Source organism: Corythoichthys intestinalis, chromosome 10, assembly GCF_030265065.1.
Source record: "Corythoichthys intestinalis isolate RoL2023-P3 chromosome 10, ASM3026506v1, whole genome shotgun sequence".
In the NCBI taxonomy this organism is placed as follows: domain Eukaryota; kingdom Metazoa; phylum Chordata; class Actinopteri; order Syngnathiformes; family Syngnathidae; genus Corythoichthys; species Corythoichthys intestinalis.
In genome coordinates, this window is record NC_080404.1 from 21,749,027 (window position 1) to 21,775,240 (window position 26,214).

Consider the following 26,214-nt stretch of genomic DNA (forward strand, 5'->3'; position numbering starts at 1 on the left):
TTAATCCTGAGATTTGGTGATATTCACCAATGTTTTATAGTTGATGAATGAAGAACAGGAAATGTTTTTTTTTTTTTTTTTTTACTAATGAAAGATTAGAGTCTAGTCTTTCTTTCGGTGGGTTTCATATTTTAATAGTTATAGCAAAAATATTCTGTGGGACTTGAAATCTCATTGAAAATCCTCAAAAAAGGCTGGCAGTATAGAGACCTCCATGCTAAAAATGACAGGCAGTGAATGAGATAATTGTGAGACAAGAGGTTATGATCATTCTTTTGTGGGTGGGTACATAGTTTTATGTGGCAATTAAAGGTGCATGATTTCTATTCTCAGTTCACTTGTTCAGCAGAAGGCTCACAACACTACATTACCAAAGCAACGGAAACACTTCACAGACTTGGTATATTATACTTTTTAATTCTAATGTCATGTCAACTTATTTTTCTTTGCTCAAAATTTAAATTGTGGTGTATATTAAACTCATTTTTTTTGGGTACTGTTACCATTGTTTATGAATTCAAATGAATACTTCTGATAATGTAATATTTTCCCCCCTCTTTTTACAGATGGCATACTATCTTCACTTGTTGCTCCTTTTGTGCGGCATCAGTGGACTGTTGACTGGAACTGTAAGAAAAGCATTTTGATCACTTATTGATTTAAATAGAAGTTTACTTCAATTAGCTAATTCCGCTGTATCAATTATATATTTGCAAAATACTTATCGTAATTTTCGGACTATAAGCCGCTACTTTTTTCCCTCATTTTTAATCCTGTGGTTTATAGTTGTTGATTTATTTCATTTAATAGATAAGACTTTGACAGCGGCGTCATAAAATTGTCATAAGACCGTCATAATTATGACATGATACTATCATAGGCATTACTGAATGCTTATGTCATTAAGTGTCATCTGGCAATCTTTTACATCCATTCAAAAGTGAGATAATTTGCCGGATAACACTAAATGACATCTGTTATGAGCATTCATTAATGCTCATGACGATGTATAATTGTCTAATGTCAATTAAAGTGTTACCAAATACCATAACCAGCAATTAATGAAACAACCGGAACAGTAACTGACGGAATACTTAGCACAGAACATGAATTTTGATTGTTATATACATCTGTAGCGCCACAGTGCATGCTAGGAGACATGTTGGATGACAATTATCCCATAATACAGTGAGGACAGCTGCGGCTTACAGTTCAGTGTGGCTTATCTCTGAACAAATGGCGTTTTCGTGCCAAATTTGGTGGGTGGCGGCTTATAGTCAGGAGTGCCCTATAGTGCGAAAATTACGGTAAATCTGAATTTTAACCCCATGCTAGCTTTTGTGACATTCAAAATGAACTAATAATAATATTTTTTTCGGTATCTTTCTTTCTTACAGGGGGCTTTTGTCATTAAAAGAGGTTGGTAATTGTTTTATACACTGTATATGTGTGTGTGTCTGTATATATCTGTAATATTGTGTGTTCTTGAAGGATTCACAAAAGAAGACTGGCGTGGAAAAAAAATAAACATTTATTTGCCGTAAAAAAGATGAGCTTGTTTACAAAAGATATTAAGATGATTGGCTTATATTTAACCTAATTTCCATTAATAGCTTATTTTAGGGTTGACCTAATACACACTATGTGGGCAAGGACCATTTTACACCAGTCGAATTGTAACACAGCACAATAAAATAGTTTAGTGCAGAGCAACCGGAAAACAAACCTCCTTATATGGAATCCACTGAAAGGTGGCAAGGGCATCTAATGTTTCACAATTAAGCTTCTGTGGTTATTCTTGTTAAAAAGACCGGCAAAACCAAACCAACACCAATTTGTAAAATGGCTAACTGGCTTGCAGGTGACTAATTGGAAGGAGGGAGAAATTTATATTTTCCTTTATATTTTTAGGACCAACTCATTTTTAACAGGATGTATTAAGACTGTTGTATTAAGGTGATGTAACATGTGTGCATCTGTAGAATGTACTGTGAGTTGAATTTATATTAAAAAAAAAAAAAAAAATAGAAGGGGGGAGAAAAAAGGAGTAATAGCTTGAGAAACAGTTCTGAAATATAAAATAGCCATTCATCAATCACACGTTTAAACAGTTCTTAATTTCTTTTATAAACTTTTCCTAAATTATGGGATGGTCTATAAATTGGTTTTCCACAGACACTACAGAACATTCCTTGAAGTGCCTGGTTTATGCAATCATTATGAATGTAATATACTGTATATATATATTATATATAAATCAGTATTTTATTTTATTAACGTAATTTTTGTAGTGCATTCCTTCTGATATGAACATGATGTTATTTGTTCACTGCGAATGCCTTTACATGAATGCTGTAATTATAACCCACTGTTTTTATTCACCACTTTTCATATACTCTCTTACTTAGTCCTCCATCTCTATCTCTTACTTTAGTCAGCATCACTATGCTATATTCTGGGGTGCAAGGGCATTGAATTGGCAGCTTTCTACAAAACATATCGCCTATTTTTGGATGTCACAGCCAGTTTTTATGAACTTGCCAGTCTTTTTGGGAGGACGCATAATTTCGCATTGGACAAATTATGCAATCTTTAATCTCATTTAATAGGACACAGCTTTTCCCCACCTGCTTGAGAAAGACCACTACACAACCGTAACTTAACTTTTTTCCTTTATAGAAAAATTTTGGATTTCAGTTACAAGAATGAAGTTCTAGTTATAATTAGGGCTGTCAAACGATTAAAAATTTTAATAGAGTTAATCACAGCTTAAAAATTAATTAATCATAATTAATCGCAATTCAAGCCATCTATAAAATATGCCTTTTTTTTCCCTATAAATTATTGTTGGAATGGAAAGATAAGACACAAGACGGATATATACATTCAAGCTACTGTACATAAGTACTGTATTTGTTTATTATAACAATAAATCAACGAGATGGCATTAACATTATTAACATTCTGTTAAAGCGATCCATGGATAGAAAGACTTGTAGTTCTTAAAAGATAAATGTTAGTACGAGTTCTAGAAATGTTGCATTAAAACCCCTCTTCATGTTTTTGTTTTAATAAAACTGGTAAACTTTTCAATCAAAAAATAAACTGCTGCTATTGTTAATGTCAATAATTACACAATGCTCATGGTGCTGAAACCCATAAAATCAGTCGCACTCAAGCGCCAGCAGAGGGTGACAAAACACCCAAAAAACACAAGTAACAAGTGGACATGACACTGTGCTGTCATTTTAATCCGTTTGAGCAGGGCATGTGCGTTAAATATCTTAACGTGATTCATTAAAAAAAAGTAATTACAGTCCGTTAACGCGATAATTTTGACAGCCCCCCTAGTTATAATATCTAAACAGTTCATAGCGAACGTTGCGATTTTCAAAGGCCAGTAAAACAAGGGAGAGGGCAGCGTGATGCTTACTTCTGCAACAGTGATTGATGTTTTTCTTTTTCTTTTTTCCCAATGCGGCAGTGCCGTATTATTTATTCTCCAACTTTAGACACAAAGACAAGGAAATGGAGAACAGAGAAGCCATAGCGCAAATGTTTTCCAAGTTGTTGATTACGTTAGTGGTGGAGTTTCTAATCACGTCGTGCGGTTCCTGTAAAATACCCAAACTCCATCCCGTTCTTAAATATTTTTAAAATACAAAGTAAGAAACCACTATAGCTTATCATAATCTGCTAAATTGTATTGTTTTGAGCAAATTTATGTCTATCTTTATGAAAATGATTGATTATTTATGATGCTGTATTAAGGCGAAAACATCAAAGCTTTTCATGGACGCATTACAGAAATGAATTCATGACATACAACATACTATTTTGGTAACAAATCGTGGATTGGGCCACATGATAGACACAACATTCTTTCCACTTAAATGAAATACAGTATTTCAGGTTTTCATGACTATATCCCTAAAATATTCAAAGACATAGTTTAGGGTAGATTCATTAGAATCACGCATCATTAATTGCGATCATAAATTAAACCCTGCATTAAAATGGGAGTGCCAGGTATGAACTCAAATGACTTAAAAACAACAAGATCGCATGTCATGTCATTTACCTGTTGACGTTGACAAACTTGTGGCCTCTCTTGTCTAACGAGTATACACCGTACTCTGTGGCGAGTGTGGTAACGCCTAGGCTAGTAGGTGAAGCAGCAGCCATCCATTTTTGCCCAGAGGTTTAATGACCACTGTCTATAATTTACTCTCTTATCTTAAACCCAATGTTTATAATACCTTGCAACCGGACATAAGACGCAAACAAACCATTGTTTCAAATGTTCTGGGAAAATTTGTAAATCCATCTGAAGACGACGTAGCTTTGTGAAGCAGAAAAAGAGATCACTGACGTTTGTGATTTCCCTTGCCACAGATGTGGAATGGAAAGGTGGTGGAAAAGAAATGTGATTAGCTTCATCCTTAGGCTTATAACACAGCTAAAAAAAGCACCTAGAGAAAAAAAGGCCAAAACCATTGTGAAGGCAAACTGTCCGTGCAGTTTCCGAATGTAAAAAACCATTTCAAATATGACGTAAGAACATACATTATTTTGTCGCAGAAACTGGTGTTATGAAACACAAAACCCAGGTTATTGATGTTCACATGCAAACATATTCAATTTAATCATAATTCTCAAATCTTCACTTAAGTTGGAACTCCTAACCAGTTTTCTACTGTCCTCAACATGTTTTTATCATAAAATATGTTGCAGCTAACGAATGCCCCCCGGAATGGACTCGTCTGGACAAGCGCTGTTTCCTTTTTGTGAATGAGAGATTACGATTTTCTTTCGCTGAGGTATAATATTAGGTCTTTTACATTTCAAATGAAAAATAAACATAATTGTTTATTTTGTGATTAACATTTTATGCATGCTTTCAACCCTTTAGACGTTCTGCAACCTTGTCGGAGGAAATCTGGCTTCAATCCACAATTCTCTCGAAAATGAAGTAGTTCGACACATAATTGCGGCAAAGGCAGGAAGTTTTGAGCGGAGTTGGATTGGACTGCAAGACCGGATCGCGGTAAAGTATTTCAATGTTTTTAAATTTCTGCATTTGTTTTTATGAGGTAAAAAACTTGGTGCCACACAATCTAACTCAATGGTATCTAGTTCTCAAAAACATTATTACCTGGGTCTTTCCCAAAGGGAAAGCACAGGTTATGTTGTTGTACAACTTTATTGTACTTCTTTATTTATTTATTTCTTTATTATTATTATTCAATAATTGATGTTTTTTTCGGCGCGCCGCGCAGCCCGAACCGTACCACCGATCGGCACCGTTCAAGTATCGGCACGACCGGAATTTTCGCGCGACGATGGGAATTTTTCAAACGGCCCCGAAAAATTTTCCGCTCGCCCGTAAACGGCAATTTTCCGGAAAAAAAAAAAAAGTTTCAAAATGTATCTAGTCCTACAATTTTTGACCAAATCACATAATTTGGGCATCAAAAATTCCGGGACGTTGAGGGGCATAAAAGTTGTATACAGAATTTGGAAAAAATTTACGGTTCCCTGGAAATTTGCAAAAAATATTCCTATTCATTGTTAATGAAAAATACGGCGCGCTGCACAGCCCGAACCGTTTGACCGATCGGCACAATTCAAGTATCGGCAGGACCCAAATTTCCCATTCATTTCTAATGGCATTTAATTATGTTTTTTTATTCTATTGATGCCAATTTACTTGGATTCCATTGACGCCTATGTAAGTTGATACCATTGACGTGAATGGACGTCCAAAATTTTTCCCATTCATTTTCAATGGGAATTCCCCCCCCCCCCAAATCAACAAAAAATGACCAGATATCAATAGGACGTGTCCCCCAAACTTCCCCAATTCCATTGACGCTTATGAAGGGTGCCGCCATTGACGGCCATAGACGTCCAATTCTCCCAATCATCTTTAATGGCGTTTACTTTGTTTAATGCCAATGAGTGGCATTATTGTCCATTCTATTGCTACACCTGAGTGGGGCAAAGATCTGTATCTCCACTGAGGAAAGACCCAGGTGTAATTTCTCCCGAAATTGCAGTTTCTAGTTTTTGAATATTGTTTTTTCTGCATTTGCTGCTATGAATGTTTACAATATATTCAGTTATTGTAACTTACGCAATTACAACGATGAACATATTTTTGCCACAAATGCTTTTTTGGGTGAAAGTGTGGGGAATTCTTTTCGAATGTGCTGGTTGATCACGTCTATAGAGGTAGATTTGTGTGTTTATGATTCAATCAAAAAAATTACTTCAAACAAAATATATTATTTCAATTAAATAAAACCCTCTCTTCAATTTAAAAAAAAGAACATTTTTCAATCAAAGAGAAAAAAAGTTTTCGAATGCAAAAATATATGCATTTCTTCAGTTTTTCTTTGAGTGAAAAAGATTTCTTTGATAGATTTTTTGTTTTGGCCATAATATGAGTATGACATTTGCGTCTTTGTTATTCAATCCCCCCAAAAAGTTGCTTCAATCCAAAAAAGTATTTTCTATCAAGAAAAAACTCAAATACAAAACTATTATTTATCGCCCCCAATTAAATCCTTTATAGTGTTGTTTTCTTATGTGAAAAAAAAAAAAGTATATATATATATTACGTATGTTTTTTTAAAATTTGAAATAGGCTAAGAATATAATCAAAGTATTATGACAAAAATAGACACTATACATCAACAACATCTTTGTCATCATTGTGACCCAATGTCATTCGTGAATCCGGACGGTCTAAAAAGCTCAACATCCATTTACGAGAATTAATTGGGCTGATTACAAAGTTGGCAAAGTACGCTAAGGCTAAGTTCATACCGCAGGTCTTAATGCATGAATCCGATGTTTTTGTATATTTCTGACTCAAGTGAGGCATTAACTTGACGGACCGAACGGGAAAAGTCGCATAAAAGTGGACCATTTCAAATTTGATCTAGGTCACTTTCGTATGTGGTTAAAATCCGATCTGGGGAAAATTTTTCCAGAATGTGGCTGCGGTCTGAACTGTCAAGTCCCTCAAATCGGAATAGCAATATTTTAAGATTGCTTACACGGCCGAGAGTCGGGGCATACTGTTCGTATGTGTGTGCTCCTGCGCATGCAGGTCAGTTTGCTCAGCGCATCTCGGACTGCGAATTAAGCCTGAGTTATGCATTGCGGTGACGGCACAGTGACTACGGCGTCATTCGACATTCGATGGTTCCCCGGCCAGGTGACGCGTTGCTCTGTAATTCATCGCCAAGCCACTAGAGGGGTGTGGCGTTATGTTTGTACGGTTTTGGGGCATGCTTGTTGACTTCTTCTTATCTAGTTTAACGGAGAAATAAATAAACGATGCAATATGGAACGCTTGAATGTGGATCTTCACCTCATCAACATTGAATATGTGTTGATCATACAAATGTTGAGGCACAGGCGACGCAGAAGACGGTTTCGAGGTGGTCTGTCCAGCTTTTGATGCCGCATAGAGAGTTCTAGCATCGGGTGAAAACCAGCTAGCTGTGGCGGCTAGCTTCAAACTGGCGTTGAGCACTGCGTCCAGTGTTTTGTCCGAGGTCTGCAAAGCCCTCCAGCCCGATTTGTTTGAAGTGTTGTACAATCAGCCAGTGGGAAGCCATAGCAGATTTCAGTCCATTTCCGCCATGTCATATGCGTCAACGTGATGCCAAGGTTTGAAAATTCAATAGGAGCACGTAAGGCTACGGCGCAGGGTCGTAAATCGGGTCTTCCGTGACGGCGCAGGTCTGACGCAGAAGCATATCTCGGCCTTTTGTGTGCATGTGTAATACTTGAACAGGCTCAATGGACAAAGGCAGTCTGAACGGGCACACCAAATGGGCATGACAAAAAAATCGGAATTGTGCATTAAGACCTGTGGAATGAACCTAGCCAAATTGTCACAGTCCTTCTTGACAGACGTCTTGATGGCCAATCACAACCCGTTATTCAGTTAGGCAATGACATTCTGTCAGCCTCAGCTAGGGACCTCCCACTATGGTTTTATTTTTCTCAGATTGTAGCTCTTGCTTGGTAAAAACTGCCCTATATGGAATTATGCCGTAAAGACAAATAATTGTGAGTTTTCTATCCTATCTTCTTTGAATTTTCAATAAGGTAACAGGCTTTGCCAACTCTTGACCTTTTGCCATTTAAATATAACATTTTGCAAGACTGTGTCTGCCTAGGATTTCAAAGGAACTTTTACCATGGATACAGAATCATTAAAGACATTTCCTACCATCTCTAAGATCAGTGTTTACAATTGGGTCTGTGAAAATCTGCTTCTCGTGTCACAAAGTTTAATTCCTGTGAAATCTTTACGTTTTCCCCTTCTATCCTCCAATAAAGTACGAAAGAATCAAACCTCAACAAAGGAGTCAGGATGCTATAATAAGATATCAATTTCTTAGAGAAAAAAAAAAGAAAAAAGTGAAAAAATGAAATATGAAAAGGGTAATCCTTATTTTGCATAAATAACTAAAATTGGATTTTTATATACAGGAGGGATCATTTATATGGACAGATGGCACAGAGTTTGACTTCAATGACTGGGCTAACAACCGGCCAAGAACCACTGGAAACCAGGACTGCGCAGAGATAAACTTTCAAGGTATGAATGCAGTTTCAACATCCGTAGTTATCCACCTCTAATATATAAGGTGTCTATTAGGCCTGAACGATATTGGAAAAAACTATTGTTGCGATTTTTTTTAGGTTTGCAATATATTGCGATATTATATTTCGATATTAAAAAAAAAAAGATCTATCTTTTTTAAAGAAATTTTCACTAAATGACTTGAATAGCTGTTTGGAAATACTTTACATAACACACAGTGACCACAGTGTATTCATATAATACCGTTTAATTTGTGAATGATGAAGATTTCTGTATGAAGGTATCCAGGAAGTCATGTCTGCACAAAATAGATCATTTATTGAATACAATATTTTACACTTCAACAGCAGCAAATACATTAAATGATAAATAAAAGAGCAGGTGCATTAGTCCCCTAAGTTTTTGACAAAATATAACAATAAATAAAAACTTCTGTAAAATAACAACAAAGTTGTCAACATATTTGAACAAAAATATTAAATATGACAAATAAAAGAGTTGTTCACAAACTATAACAATAAATAAAAACCTCAGTAAAACAACGAAGTTGTCAACATATTTGAACAAAAATATTAAATATGACAAAAGAGTTCACAAACTATAACAATAAATAAAAACCTCAGTTAAACAACAAAGTTGTCAACATATTTGAACTTAAATATTAAATCTGACTAATAAAAGTGCAAGTGCATTAGTCCCCTGAGTTGTTTACACAAAATATAACAATATAAAACTGCAAAACGGCAACAAAGTTGTAAAAATATTTCAACAAAAATATTAAGTATCAAAACTTTATGTGCAGCTGTACTATATATAGTTATTTGAAAAATACGGTTTACAATAAATTTAAATATAAAAGATACAAACTCAATTGAACTTGTAAATAATTGAACTGAATAACTGCAAATAACTGTGATGAATAACAGAACCATTTTAACTCCCAAATTTCCTGCCTTCCTGATAGCTGTCACATGAATAAAAAGAAGAAAAGACATTCCTTCAGCTGTGTTATGTATTTGTCTGCATATCGTCCACCTTCCTTGCTCAGCAATTCTCAACTGGGTCTCATAGGTTTTTGGCCAAGACTATTAGTTTATCCACTATAGCAGGCTTGAGACAAGAAAGTTGGCACGTAACAATGTTCCCACCTGTGCTAAAAAGCCTCTGATGGGGAGCTCGTAGCAGGAATGCATAGATACCTGCGTTTTAAATGGTCCCACATGTTTGACAGATTACTTCTTGTTGAGGCAACCATGGCGAGGCACTGTCGACAGGGCTGTTTTTTGTCCCTTATAGTCTTGTTCTTGCCAAAATACTTCCAAAACTCCTTTTGGATACAGTCTTCCTTGCTCCTCCAACGTGTTGATTGCTTGCTTTCACTTTGAGAACGGGCCCTCCTCCCTCCGCTCTGCTGTTCGGCCCCTCCTCCCTCCACTCCGCTGTTGCAGGGGGAGGGGGAGGAGCCGATGACTTGCTGGAGTGAAAGAGAAGCTGTGCGCTTTTTTCCCCTCTCCTTCCTCAAAACAAACGTTTGTGGATTTAAAAAAAATGAAATTAAAAAACTATCGCACGTCCTTGCGATGGGACTATTGCACATGCGCACATCGCGATGGCGATGTTTAAACGATATATCGTTCAGGCCTAGTGTCTATGTTTCTGTCTGTTCATCACCTTTTTCGTCAGATACTGTAAAATGGAAATGAATATCAATAAGTAATTTGACACGCCAAAGAAAAGGGCTGTTAAGAAGCGTGTCAAATTTGAAATAAATAAAATATTGTTAGATATAGGCAAGAAGGCTTTAAAATCTGGAAAAATAAGGCTGGTTTGAGAAGCTGTAAGCGTGTCCGCTGACTGTGCTTAAACTATCGCTCCAATCAAGCGTCAAATGTCCCTACCTCTCCTTGTTACGACGTGCAAAATTGTTTTTGTTTTTTTTTTGTAATCTGGCCCTATGCCTAAGCACTTCATTTTACATGTTAGCTCAAGTGTGTACCTTAGGAGAAGCATCTCTTCTACCTTGTCGCAGCAGTGTAAACAGGTTCCTGAGAGAAACATCTCTCTTTGCAACATTTTCGAAATGCCTTGCTCCCACTTCCATGCAAGCAAGATTTTGCGAGTGTGTGCTAGAACAGGTGACAGACACATAACAGATTAAGCCCTTTGACAAGCCTCGCTCCATCTTGGTCTACTGGCTCACGTACTTTACTGATCGTTGGGTTAGGGCTAGGTCATTGTAATTTGTAATTAATGTTCCAGAGCTCCTGCAAATAAAGCTCACCTTAGTTACCAGAGAAAGGCAAACAAACTAGCTACTTGGACATTGATAGCTCCAGTGATACTGTGATGGGTCAAATCTGAGAATTAGTAATCTTGCCAAAGAGCTGAGTCAGCATCAAGTAATTGTCTCACTAAATGTGGCTGCTTTTGTAGCAAACAGAGACTACAATTTGTAGATAACTCGGCCTCCTTCTGGGGAAAAAAATGACCTGATGAGGATGGACAGCTTCCACTATAACGCAGAAGGCGCCATAACGCTCTCTAGAAACATAAATTACTTGGCCTCCTAGTATTGAGTCCGTCATGAACGATTTGAACTTTTAGAACGAATTGTTTGGAGGAACGAGACCAAACTAATCACCTTCTGCGCTGATGAGTTCTTCAGAAAGTTGGGAGTCGGGACTTGCGTTGGAGGGTGTTGAGCAAGCATCAGCGTCTGACAACCAACCACAACCAATCAGACACCAGCCCCATCGCAGGCAGGGCAGGGAGCGGAAATAGAATCAGAGCGTCTGTCACTCTCTTCCACGTGTGGTCAATAAGCAGCCATCGTGCAGGCAGGGGGCAAGATGTCACAGTTATGTCATTTCCTGTTGACTTATTCGGTCCTTCTGACCGAGATTGCTGCTAACTTGACTTCCCTGTCACGCAGTGAACGAGTCACCAATTGAAAGGAAAGGACTTTCAAGTATTTGTTAATGTGGAGTCAATCATATACTACTCAAACACACAAAACAACACGGAAAAATCGTGAGCATGGTTTAATTTACTACTTTTCTAAACAGCCTTGGGACTATAGATGACGACATACTGTACTATCAACTTTACAGTAGTTTGAAACTCTTTCGCCAGTAGCTAAGAGGCGAGCAAAAGCGGGGCATCGGACGTGTCACGGCAGCGCGGGGGGAGAGAACCGTTAGTCTATTGAAACTTCACGGCACATTTCTTTAACTCATATATGCAAAAATGGAAAAATGACAATTTAGTATGATCACCATAATACTGATTTGCAATGAAACAGTATATACATGTCAATTTATTTTTTTTTCTCCATGTCAGCGTGTCGGGTGTTGGTTGGTTTGACAAATTAATGTGGAGTCCATCCATTATTAATACCAGTGCAAAAATGATATTGCAATGCGTTCATCTTAATACTGATTTGCAATGAAACAGATTTATATCAAAATTTCGTATTGCTTTCATTTGAGAGCAACAAATTTGACAACCAGCTATTTACACTTTAGTTTTAATGATAGTTACCAAAAATAATAGTGATGAGCATTAAAACAAATGCAAAAGAGCGTGAGGTAAATATGATATGTTGGTCGTTCTATATTCAGAAATTAAATTTTCGATTTCTCTTTTTATTTGAGTTACGCCGCAGCAATCATGTCATGTAGGCTGGTAGCGACAATATTGTATATTGTATGTGATCAAGATAGGGCGAGGGGAAGTCCATGCGCCCCCTCCAAAACTAGGAAAATGTTTAATAGTGTCCTTGAGTCATCACCTTATCGTGGTGGAGGGGTTTGCGTGTCCCAATGATCCTAGGAGCTATGTTTCTGGGGGCTTTAAGCCCTTGGCAGGGTCACCCATGGCAAACAGGTCCTAGGTGAGGGGTCAGACAAAGAATGGCTCACAAGACCCCATATGATGGAAAAAATTACAGGATCCAAGTTTCCCTCGCCCGGACCCGGGTTACCGGGGTCCCCCTCTGGAGCCAGCCCTGGGGGTGGCGCTCGAAGGCGAGCGTCTGGTGGCCTGGCCTTTTCCCATGGGGTCCGGCCGGGCACAGCCCGAAAAGGCAACGTGGGTCCGCCTTCTCATGGGCTCACCACCTGTGGGAAGGGCCAAAGGGTTCGGGTGCTTAGCAATTTGGGCGGCAGCCAAAGGCGGGGGCCTTGGCGGTCCGACCCCTGGCTATAGAAGCTAACTCTTGGGACATGGAATGTCACGTCTCTGGCGTAGAAGGAGCCCGAGCTGGTGTGTGAGGCAGAGAAGTTCCAACTAGATAGAGTTGGACTCTCCTCCACACACAGTTTGGGTTCTGATACCAGTCCTCTCGAGAGGGGTTGGACCCTCTTCCACTCTGGAATTGCCCACGGTGAGAGGCGCCGAGTGGGTGTGGGCATACTTATTGCCCCCAGACTTGGTGCCTGTACGCTGGGGTTTACCCCAGTAGACGAGAGGGTAGCCTCCCTCCGCCTTCGGGTGGGGGGACGGGTCCTGACTGTTGTTTGTGCTTATGCACCAAACAGCAGTTCAGAGTACCCTCCATTTTTGGAGTCTTTGGAGGGTGTGCTGGAGAGTGCCCCCTCTGGGAACTCCCTCGTTCTGGTGGGGGACTTGCGCAATGACAGTGATACCTGGAGGGGCGTGATTGGGAGGAACGCCCCCCCCGATCAGATCCCGAGTGGTGTTCTGTTATTGGACTTCTGTGCTCGTCACGGATTGTCCATAACGAACACCATGTTCAAGCATAAGGGTGTCCATATGTGCACTTGGCACCAGGACACCCTAGGCCGCAGTTCGATGATCAACTTTGTGATCGTGTCATCGGACTTGCGGCCGCATGTTTTGGACACTCGGGTGAAGAGAGGGGCGGAGCTGTTGGCTCCGATGGTGGGGGATGATGCTGGTCAGACCTGGCAGGCCCAAACGTATTGTGAGGGTCTGCTGGGAACGTCTGGCAGAAAGGGCTTCAACACCCACCTCCGGCAGAACTTCTCCCTTGTCCTGGGGGAGGTGGGGGACATTGAGTCCGAATGGACCATGTTCCTCACCTCCATTGTTGAGACGGCCAGTTGGAGCTGTGGCCGTAAGGTGGTTGGTGCCTGTTGTGGCGGCAATCCACGAACCCGCTGGTGGACACCAGCGGTAAGGGATGCCGCCAAGCTGAAGAAGGAGGCCTACCGCGCCTTTTTGACCTGTGGGACTCCGGAGGCAGCTGACAGGCACCGGCTGGCCAAGTGGATTGCAGCGACGGCGGTCGCTGAGGCAAAAACTCAGACATGGGAGGAGTTTGGCGAGGCTATGGAAAACGACTTCCGGACGGCTTCGAGGAAATTCTGGTCCACCATCCGGCGTCTGCGGAGAGGAAAGCAGTGCACCATTAACACTGTATATAGTGAAGATGGGGTACTGCTGACCTCAACTCGAGACGTCGTGAGTGGTTGGGGAGAATACTTCGAAAACCTCAATTCCACCGACACGCCTTCCTTTGAGGAAGCAGAGTCTGGGGACTCCGAGGTGGGCTCTCCGATCTCTGGGGTTGAAGTCACTGAGGTGGTTGGAAAACTCATCGGTGGCAAGGCCCTGGGGGTCGATGAGATCCGCCCGGAGCTCTGGATCTTGTGGGGCTGTCGTGACTGACACGCTTCTACAACATTGCGTGGACATCGGGAACAGTGCCTCTGGATTGGCAGACCAGGGTGGTGGTCCCCCTTTTTAAGTGGGGGGACCGGAGGGTGTGTTCCAATTATAGAGGGATCACACTCCTCAGCTTCCCCGGTAAAGTCTATTCAGGGGTGCTGGAGAGGAGGGTCCGTCAGGAAGTCGAATCTCGGATTCAGGAGGAGCAGTGTGGTTTTCATCCTGGCCGTGGAACAGTGGACCAGCTCTACACCCTTGGCAGGATCCTCGAGGGGGCATGGGAGTTCGCTCAACCAGTCTACATGTGTTTTGTGGATTTGGAGAAGGCGTTCGACCGTGTGCCTAGGGGAGTCCTGTGGAGGGTTCTCCGGCAGTACAGGGTACCGAGCCCCTTGGTAAGGGCTGTTCGGTTCCTGTACAACCGGTGTCAGAGTCTGGACCGCATTGCCGGCAGTAAGTCGAATTCGTTCCCAGTGAGGATTGGACTCCGCCAATGCTGCCCTTTGTCACCGATTCTGTTCATAGTTTTTATGGACAGAATTTCTAGGCACAGCCGAAGCGTTGAGGGTGTCCGGTTTGGTGGCCTTAGCATTGCATCTCTGCTTTTTGCAGATGATGTGGTGCTGTTGGCTTCATCAAGCCGTGACCTCCAACTCTCACTGGAGCGGTTTGCAGCTGAGTGTGAAGCAGTTGGGATGAAGATCAGCACCTCCAAATCCGAGACCATGGTCCTCAGCCGGAAAAGGGTGGCATGCCCTCTCCGGGTCGGACATGAGATCCTGCCCCAAGTGGAGGAGTTCAAGTATCTTGGGGTCTTGTTCACGAGTGAGGGTAGGAGGGAGTGGGAGATTGACATGCAGATCGGTGCAGCGTCTTTAGTGATGGGGATTCTGCACCGGTCCGTTGTGGTGAAGAAGGAGCTTAGCCAAAAGGCGAAGCTCTTGATTTACCGGTCGATCTACGTTCCCATCCTTATCTATGGTCACGAGCTGTGAGTCGTGACAGAAAGAACAAGATCCCGGATACAAGCGGCCGAAATGAGTTTCCTCCGCAGGGTGTCCGGGCTCTCCCTTGGAGATAGGGTGAGAAGCCTGGTGATCCGGGAGGGGCTTGGTGTTGAGCCGCTACTCCTCCGCGTTGAGAGGAGCCAGTTGAGGTGGCTGGATCTGGTTCGGATGCCTCCTGGACACCTCCCTGGAGAGGTGTTCCGGGCATTTCCCACCGGCGAAAGGCCCCGGGGATGACCCAGGACACGCTGGAGAGACTATGTCGCTCGGCTGGCCTGGGAACACCTTGGAATCCCGCTGGAGGAGCTGGCTGAAGTGGCTGGGGAGAGGGAAGTCTGGGCTTCCCTGCTAAAGCTGCTGCCCCCGCGACCCGGCCCCGGACTAAGCGGAAGATAATGGATGGATGGATGTATAAATCAAAATGCAAGTACGAGCCATGACTTTGATCCCATTGAAATATGACAGACGACGCGGAAGCTCTCACTCACTATTGCAGCAGAGGCGGACAGACGAGGCAGCGAAAACAGAATAATAGCGTCTGTCAATCACTACTGAATCTACGACGAGCTGCCAATGAGGAGCCTGTGTGCAAGAGGGGGAGGGAGCAAGCAATGCCACTTCCCGTTCATTTATATTGCTAAACGGTCTTTGGTGACTCGTTTGGCAACATCATTTTTCGTTCACTAACCGAACGATTCATTTGGGCAGGTGTGGGTTTGGGGGCGAATGATTTGTTTGAATAAGTCCGGAACTGATTCGTTCCCTCAAGTGAACTGTTTATCCGTTCGCTATCAGGCCTCCATGACAGTTCACTTTAGATTAGGTCGGTAGACAGATTAGCAACCCTGTGAGGAGGGAGTGAAGTCTGTATGGCTAGAGTTAACTGGTGCTATGATGGACGCTAACATTACACATAGATTTTGCCGCGTTGCATTATAAATACTGACCCTTCAAGTAACGTTGTTTCTCAGACTGGCAAGCTTTCTACTGAGGTGGTACTGTGTGGTGAATTTATTTTCGTAAATCGTCTAATAACATCGAAATCCCTACAGTGATCATCTCTATTCGCACAGCTACGCAAAAACTAAAATGCGCACTAGGCAAAATCATGTTATTAACATTCACACCGTAAATATTGGTGCAAAAATACTTTGAATCTTATTTTCTTGGTAATTAGGGTAATGAATATAGGTGTGCATCGGCACTGCCCTCACGATTTGATTCGATTACGATTCAGAGGGCAGCGATTCGATTCGATTCCATTCAGAGGGTCACGATTCGATTCGGTTCGATTCGGCAATGCATCGCGATGCCTTAAAGCCTGGGATGCATTAAAATTCTAAAGCAAAGCATATTTTTCGTGAATCATGAAGCAACACAAGAGGTCAGACATTAAACAACTTTTTATTGGCTCTTGTGTCACTCCTGGTTGAAGTCAAATGAAAATACATTCAGATATATATTTAAAAAAAAAAAAAACATCACAGCATTTAATTGGTGCTTTGAATGAGACCAGGGCTTTGTCTCTTTTTTTTTTTTTTTTTTTTTTTTTTTTACACACAGTAGCAGCCTTTCACACAGTGCAACATCTGAACTCCTGTGCAAAATCAGTACTAACAGTCACTGTGTTTTAGTCACAACGACCCATCAATAAACAGATTCAAGTAAATATTAAAGAAAACCACAAAGAAAATATTTTAGTGCAGCAGCAGCATCTTTATCGCAATATCAATCGAGGGATCAGTTCAGTTGCAAACAAAACATCAACTAAATTGCAATGTAGAACAAAAGTAAAATGTAGCCCTAGCCATGTGCAATCAACTTAGAAATGCAATCAGTCACTGCCACATAACAATAAAAAATAATGAATTAAAATGAAGTGCAGCAGCATTTTAGCAGCCATAACAATCTGTTTCAACATGAGGAAATATCCGTTTTTTGCAGTCAAGAGAGCAGAGAGATAGTAGAGGTTAGATTAGGCCTAAAAAATCCAGCCCGACCCGCAATTTATTTTCATTTCTTCGAGTTGGCAGAAAAAACGCAAGTTTTCTTAATGTTTAAATAGTCTACATATTTTTATGATCATTATAAAAGCATTTACACAACGAAATAGCGCTGGGAAAGTTTAATATAAAAAAAAAAAAAAAAACATGCGATTTTGCAGACACAGAGGAAAAGATTCAAAAGGATCACATTTGTGTTGCCTTTGTGTGCATAAAAAAGTCTTTCGTAATGAATTCTCAGCTGGAAGAAAACGCAAATATTCTCAATGTTTAAATAGTCTTCATATTTTTATGATCATTGTAAAAACATTTACACAACGAAATAACGCTGGGAAAGTTTAATATTAAAAAAAAAAAAAAAAACATGCGATTTTGCACACACAGAGGAGAAGATTCAAAAGGATCACATTTGTGTTGCCTTTGTGTGCATGAATAAAAGTGTCTTTTCTAACGAATCGCTAGCACCACAGCAGAAGAAAAAGCGGGCGGCGCCACTGCGTTCATGTGCATGCTAAGCAAATGCACAATACATAGAGCCTGCTCTCGGTTTTATCCCCTTTTTTATTTTATTTTATTTATTTAATTTTTTATTTATTAGTCCGGCGCGGCGGCCCGACCCGACCCGAACGTGAATGCTTAACATTTCGGGCCCGACCCGACCCGTTCGGTTAGGGCACAAGATCTAACCTCTAAGAGAGCGAGAAAGATTATTGATGCACCTAAGACATTGAAAGCAGGCATCTGGAGACATTTTGGCTTCTACGAGGTTGGTGGGAAACGTGACCAGAGTTATGCAGTGTGTAAAAAATGAAACATGAGAATAATAACACAAAATGGGAAACCAAATCCGTTGTATCACCGGAATTGCGGTGAATCAATTCGGCTTGTTGCCCGCATCGAATCGAATCGTCCATGCCCCGCATCGGGATGCATCGCCGCATCGATTACTGTTGACACCACTAGTAATGAATTTGATCACTTTCACCTAAGGCCTTATTAGTTAATGGGTATGGGTCAAGCAAGGATTGTATAAAACTCAGTTACAGTATGTTGAAACAGTAAAAAAAACTTCATGTAATAAATGAGATATTGATTGAAATTTTAAGTTCTAAAGAGGGGCACTAATTATGTTGTTCACTGGATGTGTATATGTGTGTGTTTCAAATGGGAATAAAAACAGGAGTAACCGTGATAATGAATCAAATCTAGAGGAGTTTTGCAACCAATTTTCAACGTTATACAGTTCATTTCTGTGAATATCATAATAACACTGGTATTTTTGTTTACTTTCAGGTGAGCGATGGAGTGATCGGAATTGCAATGGTCGAATACCGTTTGTTTGCGCCAAAGATTTGGACCTTTACTAGAAGACTTTTTGAAAGTGTTCTAGTTTCTTCCACTGTTTCGATTGCACTTTGATGGAAATAATCAGTTGTTCATCATTTCTGAATTGTTACTAAAAGTCAAACTACAACACTGCACTTAATAAAGCAACCTACTTGAGCAAGAGTGTTTACATGTAAATGTGTGATATTTTCTTATTGTATGAGTAGTTAGTCAGCATGCATCCTAACCATGTTTGGTTGTATCACTCACTGGTGACTGGTGATAAACAAAGGTGGCAATACGGCTTGGTAGTCGGAAACGCTGCGAGGATATATGGCTATATTTCAGATATAATCTGACTGAAAGAGGAATAGAACAGATTGTCCCAATGGTGAGACCGTGTACAAAAAACTTGGTGGCAACAATAGGCTACCACTGTAATCTGAAGCAGCACCTGAAAGTTCACCACCCTGATTTTTATTCAAAAGTAAGTTGTAACAAATCATTTTAAGATTTCATAGATCATGGAGTACTTATAATCAGATCCAAGTCATAACACTTTTTAAAAAGGCTGTACAATTAAAAGGAAACAGACAATGGATAAATTGAATTACAAAAGTCATTTAAAAGAACTACAATGCAATCATCTCCAAGAAAGAATTTCTGGTGGGAGTGGCTAACATGTAAGCAAAGGAGTGAGGACCTAGCAGTTGCAATTAGAGACATGACATGAACGCCAAGAGGATATGAAATTCCTCTTAAAAATGAAAGATGAGCCGCAAAATGAAGCCCAGACTGGAATTATAAAGTGACGTTATTAATAAACATTAATAGTGTGATTTATGGATTGAAAAAAAAAAAAATATATATATATATATATACACACATACAGTGGGGCAAATAAGTATTTAGTCAACCACTAATGGTGCAAGTTCTCCCACTTGAAAATATTAGAGAGGCCTGTAATTGTCAACATGGGTAAACCTCAACCATGAGAGACAGAATGTGGGAAAAAAAAACAGAAAATCACATTGTTTGATTTTTAAAGATTTTATTTGCAAATCATGGTGGAAAATAAGTATTTGGTAAATACCAAAAGTTCATCTCAATACTTTCTTATGTACCCTTTGTTGGCAATAACGGAGGCCAAATGTTTTCTGTAACTTTTCACAAGCTTTTCACACACTGTTGCTGGTATTTTGGCCCATTCCTCCATGCAGATCTCTAGAGCAGTGATATTTTGGGAATGTCGTTGGGCACCACGGACTTTCAACTCCCTCCACAGATTTTCTATGGGGTTGAGATCTGGAGACTGGCTAGGCCACTCCAGGACCTTGAAATGCCTCTTACGAAGCCACTCCTTTGTTGCCCTGGCTGTGTGTTTGGGATCATTGTCATGGTGAAAGACCCAGCCACGTCTCATCTTCAATGCCCTTGCCGATGGAAGGAGATTTTCACTCAAAATCTCTCGATACATGGCCCCATTCATTCTTTCCTTTACACAGATGAGTCGTCCTGGTCCCTTTGCAGAAAAACAGCCCCAAAGCATGATGTTTCCACCCCCATGCGTCACAGTGGGTATGGTGTTCTTTGGATGCAATTCAGTATTGCTTCTCCTCCAAACACGAGAACCTGTGTTTCTACTAAAAAGTTCTATTTTGGTTCATCTGACTATAACACATTCTCCCAGTCCTCTTCTGGATCATTCAAATGCTCTTTAGCGAACCGAAGACGGGCCTGGACGTGTACTGGCTTCAGTAGGGGGACATTTCTGGCAGTGCAGGATTTGACTGGCGCCGCATTGTGTTACTGATAGGTTTCACCCGTGTGGTTCAAGGATTTTTGCTCACCATTCTTGTTATCATTTTGAGGCCATGGGGTGAGATCGTGCATGGAGCCCCAGATCGAGGGAGATTATCAGTGCACTGTAAAAAATTGGTGTAAATTTACGGCCAATTTTGAACACTAAAATACTGTTTTTATGTTAAACAGTTTATTACCATAGTTAGCAATGCATTGTGGGTTACCAACATTAAAGCAACAAGACAAATGCTGTAAACGGTATGTTAATGTTTCAATTACATGACACTACCGTATTTTTTGGAAACTGAGTTTTGACTGGAAATTTGGAGCATTGTGGCAATATAGACTATGTTTTTTGCCAATTTACATTAAAATAACTAGACACCACAAATAATTTGCCATCAAATCCCGGAGGACTTATTTACCCATAATTTGGATGTTGGAGACTCTTCAGACAATGACTTTAGATGACATTTGCTGCTCCCATTGCTTGTTGTTCAACTTATATTGGGATTTATATGTACCAATTTATAAACGGTAAGTTAATTAAGTCTTACCCATATTACCTAAAGATGTTTATATTAAACTAAAGTTCTGAGGATGCTGGATAGCGATATATAATATTGATGTTAATTCCTCTGGAGTGCCAGTAGAGGGCAGTTTTCTATTGTTTTGCAAAAGATGCAGCTGAGAGAATTTTGGGGGGAAATGAATAAAAGTGTCTCATATGTATCCAACAGTGGAGTTACAATACGATACAATTTATTTTTAATTATTTCTCTATTTATATTAATATTTATTTAATAAATTTATTATGTTTATATTTTGATTGTTAGTAGTTTTAAATTTTGATGTGTCAAATGTTAACTAAATGCATTAGCGTTAGCTGTACCGGATGATGTATGGGTGTTGAGCCTCAGACTACAACACAATCACATCGACGCAAACACCAGACTGGATGTTTGGTTGGCCTATACGCTATATTATTATATTATTTGACGTCGCCTCCATTCTATTCTACTCATATGTTGTGTTTCTTGTTGTATCCCCACTCTGATCTAAACTGGCCCTTCTCCAAAAATTGTAGCATTCCATCACTATGAAGGTTGATTTATGCTTCTGCATAGCGGTGACGGCAGACCTACGCCATTAACGCAGACCCGATTAAGACCCTACACCATAGCCTAATGTGCACCTCTAAAAAGTCCTGACCACACATCACAACAACGCGCGTGACGTGAACGTCGAAGGACTGATTGGTCCGCTCAGAACATTGTTTCCGGTTTAGCACAACAACAACAACACCATTTTCAAACATTCGCAAACGACTTCTGTGTCGCCTACGCTTCAACATTTGTATTGACAACATTTGTTGTTTAATATTAATTAGCTGCAGCTGCAAATGCACACGTTCCATCTCCATTGCCATTGCTGTCAATGACCGGTGGAAAATTAAAGGAATTCGACAAGAGTCCCCCAAAACCATACAAAGACAAAGCCACACCAATCTAGTGGTATGGCAGTGAATTACTGTGGAAACGTCACTGGCTGCGACAAACTTTGTCCCCACGTCACACATGTGACCAATGTTTACATTTGGAGTAAATTAGACAGGTGCTTTTTTGCTTCAATTTTTTTTTTAAAAACTCTTACTTCTTCATATTGAAGAACAACATGGACAATTATTTTTCAACCATTGTAAAGTCAAACCCTGATAAACGTCAACAAAAAAGCATTGAGCAGACAACCAGGGGTGTGAACTGGAAAATCACCGGCATGCAAGCACTATGGAAACGATGCACAGCTGGAAGAGATTGGCCAATCAACCCATAAGCAACCCAGAGCTATAAAAGCAGGAAAGGAAGATGGCACCCTGGTTGGGCTATTGAAACTTGCAGTCCTGTGCAGCTGGAGACGCTGGCAAAAGATAACCACTGAGGCAGCCGGTAAGCAGCAGAATTAAAAGATGAAATGTGCCAGCAGCGGCCATTACCACATTGCTTGACTCACCGGTGGAAATGTTTGGACAATTGTATATATTTTAGGGGTAATTTGGGATTTGAGACACTGTTTTAATATTGACATTGACATTTAATGTATTCTAGCTTTCACTTTTTGTTGTTGTGTTAATTAAAACAATGTAATGAATTTGTCCTTTAATGGTATAAAAGTTTAAATATTTAAAAATGAGAGATTTAAACACTGTAATTTGAAATTAGTTATTGACTGTGTGCAATTTAAAGAGTTGATTGACTGTTCTAAAATAGTTGTAGTTTAAGTGCTCGAGATTCAATGTTAATGTTGAATTTAGTCAAATGCAACTGTTGACATTTTCTTTTTGTATTTATTGAAGGTTTTCACCTAATGGAGAAAGGTTTCCACATTGCTCAAATAAAAGGAAAAGGAAAGGCACGGCCTCCCAAAGTCGGTATCAGTTCGTCAACGATTCAGCACACTCCTGCTCGTCGTTTGTCCTTGACCGATCACCACTTCTGACCCAGCCTGTCCTGCTTGACCCGATTACGCCAGATCTCCAGCCTGATCTACACGACCCGACTGCACCATCTCTCTAGTTCCTGTCAGTTTTCACTGCCTGCCAACACGATGAAATAAAACCTGTTCTGTTTCAAACCTGACATCCGCATTTTTTTCCGTACTAGACGGAAATATATGCATTCATGGACTGTAAAGTCATTTTCCCAAATAATACTGTTAAAACACAGTATATCGTTCAAAATGCAGCATACTGCAGCTCCTCAGTTGCCTGCTCTTTACTGTGAATTCTGGTGATACAGGAATATACAGTTTTTCCTGGATTACAGACTATTAAATATTTTTACATTACCAAGACTAAAATAAGTCTGGTAATGGCAATCCTGCTGACGGACTTTTACTGTGTTTTCTATAAATACAGGAATCAACAGTTTTTCTAGATTACGGACTATTACTGTGAAACATGTTTACCAAGACTGTAAAATAACAGCCTGGTAATGGCAATCCTGCTGACGGACTTATACTGTGTTTTCTATAAATACAGGAATCAACAGTTTTTCTAGATTACGGACTATTACTGTGAAACATGTTTACCAAGACTGTAAAATAACAGCCTGGTAATGGCAATCCTGCTGACGGACTTATACTGTGTTTTCTATAAATACAGGAATCAACAGTTTTTCTGGATTACGGACTATTACTGTGAAACATTTTTACATTACCAAGACTGTAGAAGAACAGTATATAAATGGCAACCCTGCTGCCAGCTTTTTACCGTTATTTTACGCTGAAATTTTTTACAGTGTGTTCTTGTAAGTCTTCCATTTTCTAATAATTGCTCCCACAGTTGATTTATTGGTAACACTTTATAATAACTATCCGTTTACTAGTTAATAGATCATTAGTAAACTGTTGATAAATGATTTATTGTTGATTTGTGAAGTATTTGTTAACAGTTTGTTAAGCATTTACAGAGTGTTCTTAACCTGAAACACAGTTTGTGTAGAAACGTTTCAAGTTTTTGTGTGTAACGTTTGGCATTTCTATCTTTTCAGGTTAAGAAATGCCGTTCACTTCAAAAGAAAAGGCATTTTGATAAGGCATTTTGCAGGCAGCGCTCATGTTGCACATTTATGAAAATCTGCCATAGAACCAACAAATATTTGTACTTTTCTTTGTATATTTAACAAATAAAACTTATGACCTTCAACATAACGTGTATATAGTTTTATTAAGATCCATCAACTAGCATGGGCATTTAGAATGGGGTCAACCATATTGGAACACCCTGTAAATGCTTAACAAACTGTTAACAAATACTTCACAAATCAGCAATAAATCATTTATCAACAGTTTACTAATGATCTATTAACTAGTAAAACGGATAGTTATTATAAAGTGTTACCGATTTATTTACACCAAGCGTTTTACCTATTGCAGATTCAGTCTTCCCTAGTGATGGGTCCAGTGATACTAATGCGCCGGCGCGCGCGCCGAGCTCATGGCGGAACCCCTGCGTCGGTGCGCGTATCGCTACAAGAAAATCACGTGACCGATGCATGAACTCATTGAACTGTGTCGACACAGTCATGACGCGGCAAACTGGTTCAAAAGGAAGCGCGTCTGTCAACGCGATGGAGCTGCTGAAACAATCCACATCTCACGGTTACTTCCTCGTTGTCTACATGCTGTGGAAATGGACGTAAGACAGGGAAACGCACTTGTCATCTTCCATTCAAAATACAATTAATTTTAAGGTAAATCTTAATTTATAAGTGTGACGGGTGCACGTTGGTCCGTCGTTTGCGTTGTATTACCTTCAAGGAGACGTGACCGGCTAGTTTAGTGGTCAAAGCAAACGCCATTCGTCTCGTGCGCGTGGGTTCGAGTCCTGGTCAGGACGTGTTAAATGAAGCGCAGCCCGGCTTCAAAACTTTGGATTTTACAATTAAAGTTATTTATTTGCAGATGAAATGTCACATTTGTACTTTGTATATGACTAACCTGTCATGTACAAACAGTTGCCACCTCCTCAATGCTGAAGCATTATTGGGCAAAGCATGAGAATGAAGTTTCTGATAATCCCAAAATAAACACAGGTATAGAGCCATTCCTTTACTTTCCCACAGTCACTTTTTATGTAATTTATTAGAAATCTGTAATTAAGCTATAATTTATTTTTTATCCACTTCAATTTCTTACTGATGGGCTATGGTAGTACTTAGATGACGAAGTGGGGAGTCAAGGAGGCAATGCAACTGTAGATGAAATTGCAAAAGTGCACCGATGCATGGCTGAGCCGAACATGGCACGCAATGCCAATTTTCTTCAATACTGGAGGAGCCAATGGACATCTTATCCAAACCTCTTTCAACTGGAAATTCTATTGCATGCTGGCATCGTTGGTTCCATGCGAGTGTGTTGTCCACAGCAGGCTTGTTTAAAAAAAAAAAAAAAAAAAAAAGTAACCAACTAAATTTTAAACATAAAAAAAACTAGGTTTTTGAATAAAATTTTATCAGAACAAAAAGTCCACAGGCATTCCTTATTCACCCATTCATTATTACTTACATTTTCACATTATAATATATGTTCACATAATTTAAAGATATGGAATAATGCGATATGAATGCAAAGACTTAAATGATTTGATTTTACATGCTATGTCATCAATTCCGTGTCTGTCTGTCAAGTGGGTTGCCTGTAGGGATTTTTTATGTCCAGCAGGTGTCAGTATTCAATGACACAGTATCCACACTGTATCAACACAATGTGTCACTGTGTCGACACGCTTCATGAGGTCTCACGGACCCATCACTAGTCTTCCCAGCCTGGTGCGGGTCTACTATTTTGTCTCTGGTGTCCTTCGACAGCTCTTTGGTCTTGGCCATAGTGGAGTTTGGAGTGTGACTGACTGAGATGTGCACAGGTGTCTTTTATACCGATAATGAGTTAAAACATGTGCCATTAATACAGGTGACGAGTGGAGCCTCGTTAGACCTCGTTAGAAGTTAGACCTCTTTGACATCCAGAAATCGTGCTCGTTTGTCGGTGACCAAATACTTATTTTCCACTCTAATTTGGAAATAAATTCTTTAAAAATCAAACAATGTGATTTTCTGTTTTTTTTCCCCCACATTCTGTCTCTCGTGGTTGAGGTTTACCCATGTTGACAATTACAGGCCTCTCTAATCTTTTCAAGTAGGAGAACTTGCACAATTGGTGGTTGACTAAATATTTATTTTCTCCACTGTACATAAACATACACACCCCCACACATGGTGGTGTGTGGCCTGAGTGC

At 40.1% G+C, this 26,214-nt stretch overlaps 1 protein-coding gene across 1 annotated transcript; it reads left to right on the plus strand.

Annotated features, from left to right (window-relative positions):
• The first annotated feature begins 359 nt into the window (after positions 1-359).
• On the plus strand, positions 360-18,715 carry LOC130923328 (galactose-specific lectin nattectin-like). Its single transcript, XM_057848960.1, has 7 exons — positions 360-400; positions 567-629; positions 1,398-1,419; positions 4,735-4,820; positions 4,913-5,047; positions 8,515-8,623; positions 18,585-18,715. The coding sequence occupies exons 2-7, from the start codon at positions 567-569 to the stop codon at positions 18,656-18,658; spliced, it is 489 nt and encodes a 162-aa protein (XP_057704943.1). The 5' UTR covers positions 360-400; the 3' UTR covers positions 18,659-18,715.
• Positions 18,716-26,214: the final 7,499 nt, after the last annotated feature.

Excerpts from the sequence above, each read along its gene's own strand:
- LOC130923328 (XM_057848960.1), top strand. The coding sequence starts at position 567 with ATGGCATACTATCTTCACTTGTTGCTCCTTTTGTGCGGCATCAGTGGA. Across the intron at positions 630-1,397 it reads GTGGACTGTTGACTGGAACT|GGGGCTTTTGTCATTAAAAG; the intron begins GTAAGAAAAGCA and ends TCTTTCTTACAG. Across the intron at positions 4,821-4,912 it reads TACGATTTTCTTTCGCTGAG|ACGTTCTGCAACCTTGTCGG; the intron begins GTATAATATTAG and ends TCAACCCTTTAG.